At 33.8% G+C, this 16,095-nt stretch overlaps 3 protein-coding genes across 4 annotated transcripts; 2 read left to right on the forward strand and 1 right to left on the reverse strand.

Moving 5' to 3' along the window:
- Positions 1 to 3,335: 3,335 nt before the first annotated feature.
- On the forward strand, positions 3,336 to 7,437 carry LOC108857777 (probable alpha,alpha-trehalose-phosphate synthase [UDP-forming] 2). 2 transcript variants are annotated; one of them, XM_018631793.1, is made up of 16 exons: positions 3,336 to 3,477; positions 3,565 to 3,665; positions 3,836 to 4,221; positions 4,314 to 4,428; positions 4,548 to 4,649; positions 4,736 to 4,886; positions 4,982 to 5,119; positions 5,219 to 5,319; positions 5,414 to 5,601; positions 5,694 to 5,808; positions 5,891 to 6,049; positions 6,137 to 6,259; positions 6,348 to 6,435; positions 6,531 to 6,661; positions 6,848 to 6,946; positions 7,048 to 7,437. In XM_018631793.1, the coding sequence occupies exons 1-16, from the start codon at positions 3,336 to 3,338 to the stop codon at positions 7,435 to 7,437; spliced, it is 2,529 nt and encodes an 842-aa protein (XP_018487295.1). The 2 variants fall into 2 exon arrangements, with proteins under 2 accessions (XP_018487295.1, XP_018487303.1); XM_018631801.1 differs by lacking the exons at positions 6,348 to 6,435; positions 7,048 to 7,437 and having other exon boundaries at positions 6,848 to 6,881.
- Positions 7,438 to 9,033: 1,596 nt separating this feature from the next.
- On the forward strand, positions 9,034 to 13,137 carry LOC108845197 (probable alpha,alpha-trehalose-phosphate synthase [UDP-forming] 3). The gene is made up of 17 exons (XM_018618469.2): positions 9,034 to 9,160; positions 9,240 to 9,343; positions 9,540 to 9,925; positions 10,036 to 10,150; positions 10,253 to 10,354; positions 10,431 to 10,581; positions 10,653 to 10,741; positions 10,836 to 10,884; positions 10,979 to 11,079; positions 11,178 to 11,365; positions 11,459 to 11,576; positions 11,656 to 11,814; positions 11,917 to 12,039; positions 12,142 to 12,229; positions 12,313 to 12,443; positions 12,553 to 12,651; positions 12,723 to 13,137. The coding sequence occupies exons 1-17, from the start codon at positions 9,034 to 9,036 to the stop codon at positions 13,047 to 13,049; spliced, it is 2,457 nt and encodes an 818-aa protein (XP_018473971.1). The 3' UTR covers positions 13,050 to 13,137.
- A 146-nt stretch (positions 13,138 to 13,283) lies between these two features.
- LOC108845322 (trifunctional UDP-glucose 4,6-dehydratase/UDP-4-keto-6-deoxy-D-glucose 3,5-epimerase/UDP-4-keto-L-rhamnose-reductase RHM1-like) lies at positions 13,284 to 16,091 on the reverse strand. Its single transcript, XM_018618568.2, has 3 exons — positions 15,954 to 16,091; positions 14,076 to 15,661; positions 13,284 to 13,980 (listed from the first exon to the last, which is right to left on the reverse strand). The coding sequence occupies exons 2-3, from the start codon at positions 15,648 to 15,650 to the stop codon at positions 13,537 to 13,539; spliced, it is 2,019 nt and encodes a 672-aa protein (XP_018474070.1). The 5' UTR covers positions 15,651 to 15,661; positions 15,954 to 16,091; the 3' UTR covers positions 13,284 to 13,536.
- Positions 16,092 to 16,095: the final 4 nt, after the last annotated feature.

Here is a 16,095-nt window from a genome sequence, read left to right on the forward strand (position 1 = left end):
CCAATTGATAAAATGTTGTGTCCAACAAACAACTAACAATTAATATGAAATTTTGTGATTTTCCTTTTAGTTCCACTATTATCGGCAACCCACTACTATTATTCTCAACAATACTCGACGGTTATAAAATGTATTGAGCGTGTGTGACAATAAATATCTACATATGATCGACTAATATGTACGTATAATAAAGAACATTAATTAATCATATCTTTATGTTTGATGCATATACCACTCTCATTCGTAGCAATGATTGATACACTTATTCATATTTTTTACATATATACTAAACAAAAAATATATTTAAACTCAGTTTATGACCTACACTTTAAAGAATAAAGAGTAACAGTTTCAATGATTCGATATACTAAACCAAAAAATAGAAACCGGTTCACTAGAATTTTCAATAAATGTGTAAATTTTTTTGATTCCTTGGTGTAAAAACAAATGAGTTCATGGTTCAGAAAAAAAAAATTAACCAGTTTATTATAATTATTTTATCAGTATAAGAGCTTCACGTTCAGTGTAAATGTATAAAAAAAATTAGTGTTCAAAAATATTTTAAAATTATTAAGAATTTAAATTTTAAATATAAATAAATATAAATGCATAATAGGTTAGTAATAACAAAAATAAATCAATACTCCTATTTATTATTATTATTATTATTATTATTATTATTATTTCTTATTCTAATGACAGTCAAAATTTCATCAAATTTCAAGAAATCACATTTTTAAAAAAAATTATGTACTGTTAAAAAGTATATGAAAATTGGTCAAAATTATTTTTGAATATTAATAGATTATTTTCAGATCGACCAATATTGGATCGCGGGTTTTTGGATTTTTTTGTCTAGATTAATCAGAGCTTTAGTTAATGGATTTTAATTAAATATCAACCGGACTATATATATGTCGTCAAATCTACTGGTTTCACTACGGATCTGGGTCAGATATGAAATATTTCTTAAAACTCAAATATATAACTGAACTGCAAAATACTCACAATATTGTTATACTAAAAATCTAACTTCCTAATTAAAATATAAACAGATTTTAATTATAAAACTAAAAATTAAAAAGTTAATAATTAAAAGTTACATATTGGTTTAATTAGTGGTTCAACTGGTAATTAGATTCTAGGTTTTAGTTGGTTTTCTTGAGGTTTACCGGATTATTAAAAATCATTTTACCTAGAATTCAAATCTGATTACATATCGGATTACCGTATTTACATGTTCAACCACTGATATGGATTATGTTTCAAAACACTAGGTACACATGTATAGTTATGCAATATCCCAAATTCAATACAATTATCAAGTCTAATAAAATTAAAATTACTTTTATTGTATAATCAAAAATCCAAACAATAAATGTATAGATGCAATAAAGTATAGAATATGAAAACTTGCAATTTGTAGAAATAAAATTATTTAAAAATAACAAAAATAGGTTTCTAAAAAAATACGCATATTGATTATAAAAGAATATGGATTGTTGTAATGAATAAGCTTGCTTAATAATTGCACAAGAATTTGGCATAATAATTAAATTAAATTTAGAAAAGTTTTTAAAAGTATTAAATGTTAAAAAATTAAATTACTATACTTAAATTTAAATTATAAAATTAGTATACTTACAATATATATTTAACATAATATATTAAAATTATTTTTTTACATTTAAAAAAAAATTGTTCGGGGGACAGATTGGTGTGGGTTGGATTTGATATTGGTTTCAGATATCACTTTAAGATTTTTTTGGGTAGATAGAGCAGGTTTAATAGAGTATGAGACTTTAATTTTTGGGTTGATTCCGAATTGTTTTCTGGTACAGATTTTTTTGACTAATTATGTTAGGTAACTACTAAAAAGATAAAATATATTGCAAAAATTAGAAATAAAATTTAAAAATAATTTCTGAAATGCATATAGCACAAGTGTATAGTTATGCAATTTGACACATTTATTTAGTTACCAAAAATTGTATTAAATTAAATTAATATTAAACGCAAATATAATTAAAAACAAATATTATTACAAAAAGAAACACAACTTTATTTTATTGAATTTTCAAACAAAATTAAAACAAAAAATATATCCGCCCTTTGAAGGGCGGGTCAAAATCTAGTTAGAAGAATTAAGACACACGTTAGTTAATGAGATTGTCATTGTTGGAAATATTGACAAACTGTATTAAGAAATTAACATACGTATCAACAAGATAGTACCAAATTGTTAAGAGATTTCAATGTTTACTGGATAAAGTCAGTAGAAAAAAGACACATGTTAGATGTTTTTTTTAAACATGTTAGATATTCAAGTGTTGGATATATGAGTATGAGAAAACTATATAAAGAAACTGACATCTGTTCTCATTTATTAACGCCAAACTATTTATAGTAAAATATCTTGATTTAAATCATATCCACAGATACACATGTTGGTTGATAAAATGACATAAATATTTGTAGATATATCGATGCCAGATGGTTAAAAGTAAAACTACGAGTAAATCTTCTAGAAACTCAACTCTGCAGAAGAAAGAAATGATACTAGTTGGTGTACTTGTTAATGGACCAATGAAAATTTAGATTTGTACTAAAATTTTAGAATTTCTCTACAGAAGTATTACCTAACAAAAATATTGAATATATAATATAACACAGTCTATGTGCATCCAAATACGTTTCTAATTTCTCAAATTTTGAATTTAGACAAGTTTGTTTTTTTTTTCTTGAAACTAGACACGTATGTTTTTACCCCCAATTTATCTAAGATATGAACATTGATAAAAAGATGTACATTAGATCTCATCACCTTTTGTGGATAAAAAAAGATTCAAAAGTGATTATACCTTATAATGATGACATATGTATGAAAAGAATAAGATTACCCACAAAACTGGAAGATACTCCACACTAAAAGTGGAATCTTAAACTTCTTATAAATTTGTAAGAAGACCAGAACAATATTCTCACACTCATCAATCACATCATTTGCAACTTTTCTGGTAAACAAACACACATATTTTGCAAACAGTTTTACATATCCAAACGTATCCATACTATCAAAATAAAAAGTATTTATCATTCTTCATGTTTGTTTACCAAAAAATAACATTTATAAAAAGTGTGTTAAGTTGTTTGTTTTAGTAAAAATAGCTTTATTTAAATTATATTTTTTTGCTATTCTATTTTATATTTATTCAATTGGTTGTTTATATTTGTTCATGAAAAAGTTTGTTTTAGTTTATAATTAATTTGTTTTCCACGTAAATGGGCAGGTCGTTAATTAGTTTGACAAGTGCTTTACGAATCTTGAAAAGAAGATGGTGTCTTATGATGGATCATGTGGTAAAAGGCAAAGACTGCTTGTGGTGGCTAACCGGCTTCCGGTTTCTGCAAAGAGAACCGGAGAAAATACTTGGTCTCTGGAAATGAGTCCTGGTGGTTTAGTCAGTGGTCTTCTAGGTAAGATCACGAATCTATATGAATAAATATATTTTTTATAAAAAAAAAGTTTTAACAATAATGGTTTATTGGTGTGATCTCTTGAAGGCGTGGCAGATGAATTCGAGACCAAATGGGTTGGTTGGCCCGGAGTTGATGTGTATGATGCAGCTGAGAAAAACGCACTCTCGAAATCTCTAGCCGAGATGGTACGTATTTGAAACTAATCGGTTTATATCAGTCTATACATGTTAGAAACTTCACATTTCAAAAATATATTTATAAAGGGATAGATACGTATGAACATGGACTTTTCATATATATAATGATCAAATTCTCGATTAATTTATTCTTTTTGTTTTGTTCTTGCTACTTACAGAAATGTATACCAGTGTTCCTTGAAGAGGTTTTTGATCAATACTACAATGGGTATTGCAATGGTGTTTTATGGCCAATTCTTCATCACATGGGACTTCCACAAGAAGATCATAACGACACAAACAAAACATTGCAAACACAATACGATGCATATAAGAAAGCAAATAGAATGTTTCTTGATGTCATAATTGAGAACTATGAAGAAGGAGATCTTGTTTGGATCCATGATTATCATCTTATGTTTCTTCCTCAATATCTTAAAGAGCACAACAACAAAATCAAAATTGGATGGTTTCTCCATTCACCATTTCCTTCCTCAGAGGTATTCAAAACCTTGCCCTCGCGATCAGAGCTTCTTCGCTCGGTTCTTGCAGCTGATTTACTTGGGTGAGTTTAAACTCTAACCTTGTAATACATGGTTAGGAATCATTTGACTTGGATCAAAACGAGTTTTAACGTTTCTTTATGGGTTTTTTCAGTTTCCATACGTATGATTTTGCAAGTCATTTTGAGCGTACATGCACTCGAATCCTTGGAGTCGAAGGAACACATGAAGGAATTGTCGATCATGGCAAAGCCACTCGAGTAGCTGTCGTATGTCTCAATATTCAAATCTTTAACGTTACATTGTTTTTTTAACATTATATGTTTATCTATAACTTGAATCATCACATCACAAAAATAATCTCTATTTATTATTTTGGAATTTTCAGTTTCCCATTGGAATAGATCCTAATAGGTTTATAAAAGCATGTGCGCTCCCTGAAGTCAGACAACAAATGACTGAGCTTAAAGAGAGATTTGCTGGCAAAAAGGTAACATGTTTTTCTTTTAGCCTTTATTTGATGCTTAAGTTAAAGAATTTTTTTTTACATTTTTGTTTTTCTTTTTGTGTTGACAGGTGATCTTAGGTGTTGATCGTCTTGATATGATCAAAGGGATTCCACAAAAGTTTCTTGGATTTGAGAAATTTCTTGAAGAAAATATGGATTGGCGCGATAAAGTTGTGTTAGTGCAAATTGCAGTTCCAACAAGAAATAATGTCCCTGAATGTAAAAGCTTGTATATTCTTTTTAGTCTCTTATATAAATTAGATAATAAGCTCATTAGGTTTCTGAGATTGTGAATGTTTGTGTGTAATCTACAGATCGCAAGGTCAAAACTCAAGTTCACGGACTCGTTGGACGCATTAACGGTCGTTTTGGTTCTGTCTCTTCTCTTCCAATTCATCACCTGGATTGTTCTGTTGACTTCAACTTCTTATGTGCACTTTACGCGATTGCTGGTAGTTAATTAATTTCTTTTACTACACACATATATGATCACTGATTTGGTTACAGTTATTTGTATAAGTTGTTGATGAGTTTTTTCTTATTTTCTTTAGATGTAATGCTTGTAACATCATTGAGGGATGGAATGAATCTTGTGAGTTATGAATTTATTGCTTGTCAAGAAGCGAAAAAGGGAGTTCTTGTTCTCAGTGAGGTAACAAAAGTATTTGAATTTTTATTTTTAACATTGAATCTAAAAAGCCTTGATAATGTTTATAGTCATTGACTTTACATGGGATTTTATACAGTTTGCAGGAGCCGCACAGTCACTTGGTGCTGGAGCTATTCTTGTGAATCCTTGGGATGTTACAGAAGTTTCTTCTGCTATTAAAGAAGCTCTAAATATGCCACTTGAAGAAAGGGAAAAAAGACACAGAGTTAATTTTCAGTATGTGAAAACTCATTCTGCCAAAAAGTGGGGAAATGATTTCATAAGGTATACTGAAACAAGAAGAAACCTTTCGTATTCTTTAGAACATGAACTCTTTTAATTTAAGTAAGAGCTTATTTATTGTTAACTCTATGCAGTGAACTCCATACGTTTTCTGAATCCGAGATGAAGAGTAAGAAAATCTCACTTGGACTTCCACAGCAAGATGTGGTTCAACGATATTCTAAGTCTAACAATAGACTGATAATCTTGGTAAGGCTAGCTTGGGAAGTTTTATGTTGTATATCTATAGTTTTGTATCTATGCGTTACTTACTTTTATTAATGATATACAGGGTTTCTTTGGAACACTCACTGAGCCAATGAAGAATCAAAATGAAGAACTGGAACTTAAACTAAACCCAGAGCTAAAAGGAACACTGAAAGCATTATGCGATGATCCAAAAACAACAGTGGTTGTAATGAGTAGAAGTGGCAAAAACATACTAGATAAAGTATTACTAATGTCTTTCTTTTCATAGCTTTGCATTATCTCACATGCATATGTATCTATAATCTCACTGATTTGGTACTTGAAACAGATCTTTGGAGAGTATAACATATGGCTGGCTGCGGAAAATGGAATGTTCTTAAGGGACACCACTGGAGAATGGATGACAAATATTCCTGAAAACATGAACCTCGACTGGGTGGATGGTGCAAAGGTTAGCTAGTAATTTACATTCTTTGAAAGAACTCAAGCTTGGTGGTATTTCATTTATATCTTTTTGATATATTTATATATTTTCCCAGAACGTTTTCAACTACTTCACCGATCGAACTCCAAGATCGTTCTTCGAAGAAAGCGAGACTTCTCTAGTATGGAATTATGAAAATGCAGGTGATGTAGAAATATATAGTTTCTTTGCCTCTTTTTGCTTCCAGACATTTGTCTCTTTTATTAAAATTTGCATCTTCTTTTAACTCTTTTGACAGATGCTGAGTTTGGGAGAGCACAAGCAAGAGACTTGTTACAATACTTATGGGCAGGACCAATCTCTAATGCATCAGTTGATGTTGTTCGAGGAAACCATTCTGTTGAAGTCCATGCGATGGGTGAGACTAAGGTAAATATTTTTAATTTGAGGTATTCAAGCTATACAATCTACAAAGTTCATTAATGTATAATATTGATGCAAAATGAAGGTAAATATTTTTAATTTGAGGTATTCAAGCTATACAATCTACAAAATTCATTAATGTATAATATTGATGCAAAATGGTTATTCATGTGACCTTTATCTATTTCTTAGGGGGCAGCACTGGGTCGTATTTTGGAAGAAATAGTGCGCAAAAAATCTACGACTACACCAATTGATTATGTCTTTTGTAGTGGTTACTTCTTGGAGAAGGTAAAACTTATATTCACTTATTTACATTGCATACTTAACCAGATACATTTTATTGATTTGGCTTTTTAAATTTTAAAAATGGGTCGATACATATGTTACAGGACGAAGACATTTACACATTCTTCACACCAGAAGTCGTGTCATCCAAATTATCTCATGAAACTAGGTCGACGTCTTCTTCAAGTAACCCTTCCCTAAAGAAGAAGAATCTTTCAACGAACGTTATTGACCTCAAGAAAGGAAATTACTTTTCTGTAGCCATTGGACAAGCTCACACAAAAGCTCGCTACGTCGTTGACTCATCTCATGATGTTGTGGATATACTCCACAAGCTCGCAGTTGCAGATACAACAATAGCAACAACGTCTGGCCCATTTTCTGAGCGTGAAGACTATCAGACTCGCAATGCAAACGCAGATTGGAAACCTTGGATAAATTATGTGAAACTAAGGGAACTGGCAATAGGAGACACTGAGCCGATCGATGTATAAATCATGCGACAATGATACAGAAGGCTAGCGTTTGTACATTTCATGTAAGAAGGCTAGTGAGAAGGCTAGTGTTCGTATACAAATATTATCAATCAGTGATCTAGTTTGTTTGGATCATATGGTTAACAATAAAATATTAATAATATATAAATGAATAAAGATTACACCCTTTGTTCCCTTTTTGGTTTAAATACCCTTGTTCTTTTGTGGCAAAATAAAAGTGTAACCTTATTGAAAATAAAATAATATATAAAAATGCTATGATCTTTTTTTACAATATAAAAATTTATAATAATCAATTACTGTATTTTTACTTGACAATAAATAAAAAATATTTAAAAACAAATAATGCAGTATATTTAATTATGTATATTTAGTTACAAATTTAAGCTAATTAAAATAAATAATTGAATTATAAAATTAAATAAAAAGTAATAAAATATATATATTAAATATTTGGTGTGATGAATAGCGTTTTATTAGAGATGAAATTACACCAAATTTGTTATTTTGATATCCTATTAGAATTGGCCTAACAAAGATACATAACAAACATTAAATAAAAGATTTGGATTGGGTAAAAGACAAACATTAAATAAAAATATTCTTATACTTAGAGAATTTATCTGGAAGGAAAAATATATTTTTATTTAGAACTGAGTATTTCTCTACAATTAGTATCATCAGATATTTTAGAATGTAATGCACAATTTATATAGAAATTATATTATTTTTGATGTTCAAATTTTCAATATATATTACCACTATATAGTTGAAGTTCTTATCCAATATACATGGAAGGCAAAAGATACGCATCTATATATATATCAGATTCCATGACAGTTCGGGAAGAAAATGTACAAGATAAATTATATTTATAGGTAACTAATATTTTCTAATGACATGTGTATACAAGAGAAGAGAACACATAACTAGAAGATATGTCCACCCCCAAAAGTTGAAGTTTCGACTTCCTATAAATTTGGAGGAAGACAAGAACAGTCTTCACACTTCCCATCCATTGACAATTTCAAAATTCTGGTAAACAAGTGCACACACTACAATCTTTGTATAACGGATTTACAAATCCGATCGCACCAGTTTTATCAAATAAATAAAAAGCGTTCAAATGTTTTTTTCTCGTTTGGTCAGCAAATTTAATTATCATTAGATTTTATTTGGTTACTTACTTTTGTAGTTTTGACATTTCCTCAGTCACTCTAACCATTTTTTCTTATAATAATTGTTCATAGTTTTCTTGCTTTTTGTAACAGAAAAAAAACATGGAGCTTGTTAAAAAAAAAAAAATCAACACTGCTTGTTTGGTTTTTTGGTAAAGAAGTAGTAAAGGGACTGAAATAATACTAATAGATCATTTCCATAATTTTTAGTTTTTACAAAAAAAATTTACTTTCTCTGTTTCTCGACATCTTCTATTCATCTTTTGTCTAATTATGCAAAGAAAAATGTTATTGTTATGTTTACTGCGTCTTTACATGATATTTACTCACCTTCTTTTCCTAGCCTGATTTGCTCTGGAATTTTGTTTACAGATAATTAACTAGTTTGACAAGTGCTTTACAATCTTGAAAGAAGATGATGTCTTATGGTGAAAGGCCAAGACTGCTTGTGGTGGCTAACCGGCTTCCGGTTTCTTCAAAGAAAACTGGGGAAAACTCTTGGTTTATGGAAATGAGTCCTGGTGGTAAATTTAATCTTCTAGGTGAGTCATGAGCCATATATGAACATCAAATAGTACAGTTTGATAAGTATGATCAATAGTTTGGTATGATCTCTTGAAGGTGGTGTGACAGATCAATATGATACCAAATGGATTGGATGGCCTGGATTTGATGTTTATAATGAAGTTGAAAAAACTGCACTCTCTAAAGCTCTAGCAGAAATGGTATGTATTGATCCAAACATGTCCACGTGTATATTGAGTTTCATTTGTCGTTTATTCTTAAATGAAAACGTATATACTTGCATGTGATGAGAGAAAAATTCATGAGATTTTCAAATATCTGATGTTTTTTTTTGAAACACAAACATCTGATGATTACTCTCGCTTTTCTTATTTGTTTTGTTCTATCAACTTGCAGAATTGTATCCCTGTGTTCCTTAATGAGGTTTTTGATCAATATTACAATGGTTATAGCAACGGTATTTTATGGCCAATTCTTCATCACATGGGACTTCCACAAGAATATCATCATGACGCAAGCAAGACGTTCCAAACACAATATGATGCGTACAAGAAAGCAAATCGAATGTTTCTTGATGTCGTAATAGAGAACTATGAAGAAGGAGATACTATTTGGTGCCAAGATTATCATCTCATGTTTCTTCCTCAATACCTTAAAGAATACAACAACAAAATCAAAGTTGGATGGTTTCTCCATTCACCATTTCCTTCTTCAGAGGTCTACAAAACATTGCCCTCACGATCAGAGCTTCTTCATTCGGTTCTTAGAGCTGATTTACTTGGGTAAGTTTAAACTCTAACTAACGTTACATATTAAACTCTAACCTTGTAATACATGGTCACGTGAATAGGATCAAAATATTTTAAATTTTCAATATATTTTTTTCCTTCAGTTTCCATACGTACGATTTTGCAAGACATTTCGTGAGTACATGCACTCAAATTATTGGCGTTGAGGGTACGCATGAAGGGGTTATGGATCAAGGCAGACTCACTCGTGTAGTTGTTGTATGACTTCATATTCAAATCTTCAACATCGTTTCCCATAACTTAAATCATCACATGATAATAATTAGTCCTAATATACAAATCATAATCTCTTTGTTTTAGCTTCCCATGGGAATAGATCCAGATCGGTTTATAAGCACATGTAAGCTCCCTGAAGTCATAGAACAAATGAATGAGCTTAAAGAGAAATTTTCTGGCAAAAAGGTAAACATTTTTCTACAATCTTGAACTTGATGCAAAGAAAAGGTTTTTACATTATATACTTTTTTGGTGTTGACAGGTGATATTAGGTGTTGATCGTCTTGATATGATCAAAGGGATTCCACAGAAGTATCTTGGATTTGAGAAATTTCTTGAAGAAAATCCAGATTGGCGCGATAAAGTTGTCCTGGTGCAAATTGCAGTGCCAACAAGAAATGCTGTCCCTGAATGTAAAAGCTTTTTGTGGTCTTCTATGCATCTAAATATGCATAGGTTTTCTGAGATTGTGCTTCATTTACAGATCAAAAGGTGAAAGACCAAGTTCATGGACTCGTTGGACGCATTAATGGTCGTTTTGGTTCTGTCTCTTCTCTACCAGTTCATCACATGGTTTGTTTGCTTTCTCTTTTTTCAAGTTTTCATGATTAATAATATTTTTTTTCATTATTTCTTGATAAGATTTTTCTCTCATTTTATTTGTCAGGATTGTTCTGTTCCCTCCAATTACTTATGTGCACTTTACGCGACTGCAGGTAAGAAAATTTCCTTTACTACTCATGATGGTCGTTGATTTGGTTTTAGTCCTTTATATAACTTGTTTAACGTGTTTACTTTTTATTCATTTAGATGTATTGCTTGTAACATCTTTGAGAGATGGATTGAATCTCGTTAGTCATGAATTTGTTGCTTGCCAAGAGGGTAAAAGAGGGGTCCTTGTTCTCAGTGAGGTAATATAGATAATATTGCATTGTCAATGTTATAGTGATTGACTCTAAATGCTTTTGATTATGTTTAAAGTTACTTATTTTGCATGAAATGTATACAGTTTGCAGGTGCTGGACAGTCACTTGGTGCTGGAGCTATTCTTGTGAATCCTTGGAATGTTACAGAAGTTTCTTCTGCCATTAAAGAAGCTCTAACTATGCCAGCTGAAGAAAGGGAAGAAAAACACAGAGTTAATTTTCAGTATGTGATAACTCATTCTGCTGAAAAATGGGGAGGTGATTTCTTGAGGTATAGTCCAAAGAAGGAGCATTTTGATTTTTCTTCAAAACATTAGCTCTCTTAGGTAAGAGCTTATATGGCAAAGTTTATGTCTGTATGCAGTGAACTCAACGAAGCTTTTGCTGAATCCGAGATGAAAATTAGGAGTATCCCACATGAACTTCCACAACAAGATATGATACAACGATACTATCAGTCTAACCATAGATTGATAGTCTTGGTAAATAAGCTATTTTTGGGATATTTTAATCTGATTTTGTATCTTACTATTATTAACAAACTGTTAAATATGTTTCCAGGGTTTCTGTGGAACACTCACTGAGCCAATGAATAGTCGAATTAAGGAAATGGATTTTAAACTAAACCCGGAGCTGAAAGGAACACTGAAAGCATTGTGCAATGATCCAAAAACAACAGTACTTATATTGAGTAGAGGTGGCAGAAACATATTAGATAAGGTATTAGTGTATTACTAATGTCTTTCTTTTCATATATTTTCTTATTATCTCACATACATGCATGTGTATCTATGATCTCACTGATTTGGTACTCAAAACCAGGTCTTTGGAGAGTATAAGATATGGCTGGCTGCAGAAAATGGAATGTTCTTGAGGGATCCCACTGGAGAATGGGTGACAAATATGCCTGAAAACATGAACCTGGACTGGGTCGATGGTGTAAAGGTTAGTAATACAACTTTCTTTGAGAAAAAAAAATGAGCTTTGATATTTCCTTAATATATTTATTGATATCTTGTATGGGTTGGTTATCTTGTATATTTGTAGAATGTTTTTAAGTACTTCACTGATCGAACTCCAAGATCCTTCTTCGAAGCAAGCGAGACTTCTCTAATATGGAGTCACGAATATGCAGGTGATTTTTAGATTAGTTTTGCTTAACAACACTTTGTATCTTTCGTTAAAGTTTCCATTGTCCCGACTATTTTTCCTTGATAGAAGATAAATTTGGGAAAACACAAGCAAGAGACATGCTACAGCACTTACGGGCAGGACCAATCTCTAATGCATCAGTTGATGTTGTTCGAGGAAACCATTCTATTGAAGTCCAGGCAATGAGTGAGACTAAGGTAAAAACTTAAGGCTTCTCATCTCATATTATGTATTCAAAGATTATGAGCTACACTATATACAGTAGTCGAGATTCTAAGTGTTCAATCTTCTCTCTCTGTTACGTAGGGAGCAGCAATTGGTCGTATTTTGGGAGAAATGATGAATAAAATATCAATGACCACACCGATCGATTACGTCCTTTGCAGTGGTTACTTGTTGGAGAAGGTAAAGCTTACATTATCTACCCCTACACTACTCATTCTGAAATCCATGTAGCTAAATGATATACTTTACAGGACGAAGATATTTACACTTTCTTCGAATCAGAAATCGTGCCGTCCAAGTCATTTCACTCCATAAAGAAGAAGCAGATTTCACAAAATGTTCTTGACCTCAAAAAGGAGAATTACTTCCCTGTGGCCATCGGACAAGGTCGCACAAAAGCTCGCTATGTCACTGACTCATCTCAAGATGTTGTGGATTTGCTCCACAAGCTTGCAGCCGCAGATACAACAACAATGGCTAACACATTTTCTGATAGCGAATTACATCAGCCTCGCAGTGGAAACACTCCAGACGGGAAGGACCAGCGAGAGCCAAGAGGCCAAACTCTAAGATGTTGACTTAATCGTTTCGTCCAAGTCTTTTGTTTAATTTTTTTTTTTTTTTTGCATAATAAGAGGAGTCCACAGCTCTGAAATGTAGGAGCTTGACCCTTAATGGATTTTCTTATTTTCGTAAGTGTACCAATCTTTTCTTCATGGAAAAAAATAAAAGTAGAACTTTTCTACCATCAGATGCCTTAACTGGAGACTAGAATAGCCTTTTGATGTCAAAAAAAAAAGATGCCTTAACTGGAGACTATAAATCTAGTTCCTGGATTTAACCGTTTGTATTAATATCAATACATAAACCAAATTTTTATCTATAAATGTGGAACAAGAAACACAATACCAACAAAACAATAACAAATATAAGAATCCAAACTAGATGTACCCCACTTAATGGATAAACCTAAAAGGCAAAGCTAGTTGCTTTTGGTTTACGACTCCAGGGGAGAAACTAATAACAAACCAGCTTAAAGAAAACTGAGATAAGTTATATATTACCTCAAGTTCTCTTGTTGGGCTCAAATGCATATTTGATCAGAGACTCCTTGATTGAGAGTAATTCAGGGAACTCTTTCTTGAGCTTAGATGCGTCCATCTCGTTGTTGCTTCTTGGAGCCACGATGACCTTAGCTTGCTCCTCCAGTGTGAAGTTCGCCCATTTGAAGTCTGAGTCGATGTAGTCTCTGTACATCTCCAGGACCTCATTGTGACTCACAACACCAGGGTTGGTGAAATTCCAAATCCCTTTCAGGTTTCTTTTCGCCATCTCTATCGAGATTGGAAGAAGCTCGTCCAGCACGGTCATGCTGTTTGGGATGTTCACTACTTTGCTGTACCGGGAAATCTTGGTGATGAAGTTTCTCGGGTTGTTCAGATCAGAGGAAATCGGCATCCTAACCCTTAGAGTGCATACGTTATCAAACTCCTTAAGCAGCTCCTCAACCTATGACGGTACACATCAAACATCATTTTTAAGAAACAAGCAATGTATAAGTAAAACTTTATATTTTAGATGAAAATCATGAGATTTTTTTTTACCATGGCTTTGGTTTTCGAGTAGAAAGAACCAGTGAAGTTAGGTGTGTCTTCCTCTTTGAAGCCAATGCCTGAACCAAGCGGATGGTTTTCATCGTACTCGAAGATACAACCAGTAGCAAAGTTCATCAACAAGAGAATGTGCTCCCTGCAGACATCAGCCAGAGTCAAAGTGCCTGCAACATTGGCACGGATTGTCTCTGTTTTGTGAGACTCGCACCAGTCAACATTAGGTCTCCCTGTCACGCCAGCAGCATTGAAGACATGGGTAGGCTTAACATTCAGAATATCTTGCAAGAGGGATGACCGATCCTCAAGCCGCCCTTTCCCATACTCAAAAGCAATCCCCTGCTTCTCACAAATCTGCCCAAGCAAACCCCCAATCCATCCCGTCTTACCATATATCAAGAACTTCAGCGAAGGGCTCTGAGCGGAGCCACTGCTCCTAGGTGTAGGAACCACCATCTGGCTGCTCTGGCTCGAGTTCCCGGATAAAGCCACTGCTCCAGAGTTCTCTTCAGACCCATCAAAATGCCTCCCACCAGGCATCACCAGCATCCTCGGGTGGGGAAGCAACGCTCCAGAGACATCACCCCACCAATCCGGGTTCTGAGTGTACCACTCCATCGTCTTCTTCAACCCTTCTTCCCAACTAGTCCTCTCCGACCATCCCAAGATCTTAAGCTTCTCATCATCAAGAAAGTACCTCTGGTCGTTAAAGGGCCTGTTCTCCACAAACTTAATATTCGCCTCGGGATCCATATTAAAAAGCTTGCACACATCTTGCGCAACATCATTCACCCTCCTCTCTCTCTTAGTCCCAATATTATAAACATGTCCCACTTCCCCCTTGTGAAGAATAACCTCAAACGCCTCCGCGACATCCTCACAGTAAAGATAGCTACGAACATTGCTCCCATCTCCATGAATAGGAAGAACCTTCCCCCTCATCGCCAGCAATATAAACTTAGGAATCAGCTTCTCGGGAAACTGATTAGGTCCATAAACATTATTCCCACGCGTCGTTATCACAGGGAGCCCGTACGATCTCCCATACGCCATCACAAGCATCTCAGCTCCGGCCTTAGTAGCAGAGTAAGGATTCGTGGGGAGAAGCTGAGAGGCCTCGTGGTTACCAACAACCGCATCCTCATCAGTCTCTCCGTAAACCTCGTCAGTGCTGACGTGGATAAACCTCCTGATCTGTCCACCAGTGACTTTGCAGGCCTCGAGGAGGACGTGCGTGCCGTAGATGTTGTTCTTGGTGAACTCGAAGGAGTTGCCGAAGGAGTTGTCGACGTGCGTCTGGGCGGCGAAGTGCATGATGGTGTCGATGCGTTCGGTGATGAGGAGGTAGTTGACGAGGTCGGCGCTGGCGATGTCTCCCTTGACGAACTTGAAGTTTGGGGAGGATTTGGAAGGGTTGAGGTTCTTGAGGTTGGAGCAGTAGTCTAGCTTGTCGAGGACGACGATCTTGTAGTCCGGGTAGGTTCGGATGAGTCTGTTGGCCACGTGCGAGGCGATGAAACCGGCTGCGCCGGTTATTAGAATGTTCTTTGGAGTGTATGGAGAAGCCATATGAAGGTTTCCTGGATTTGAAAAAACGAAATTGAGATCTGTGATTAGGATCAACGGATCTAACTAAACCCTAACCGTTAATGATGTATCAGCAACACTAAGTAGTTAGTTAACTAATCGAAACTATGATGCTGCGCAATCAGTAGATCCAGAAGGTACACAGATCAGATTTGGAGAAGCTCGATTCTAATATTGATCATCAAAGCAAGAGTACAATAACGTGAAACACTAAACAGTAGAAGCAAAATGATCAAGCAACAATGGAGGATAAGGATAATATGCAAAGAGAAACTCGAATCGTACCTCTGAATCTTTGAGGATTAGGAAATGACTCAATGAGAAAATCCCTAGAGATTTGGGGGAGGATGTGAGACGAAGTATAAGGAGGAATAAATTCAAAGGGGGTCTTCAAAAGGAAAGAAAGTCAGCACCCAAGGCTATTGGA

Source organism: Raphanus sativus, chromosome 1 (genome assembly GCF_000801105.2).
Source record: "Raphanus sativus cultivar WK10039 chromosome 1, ASM80110v3, whole genome shotgun sequence".
Lineage (NCBI taxonomy): Eukaryota > Viridiplantae > Streptophyta > Magnoliopsida > Brassicales > Brassicaceae > Raphanus > Raphanus sativus.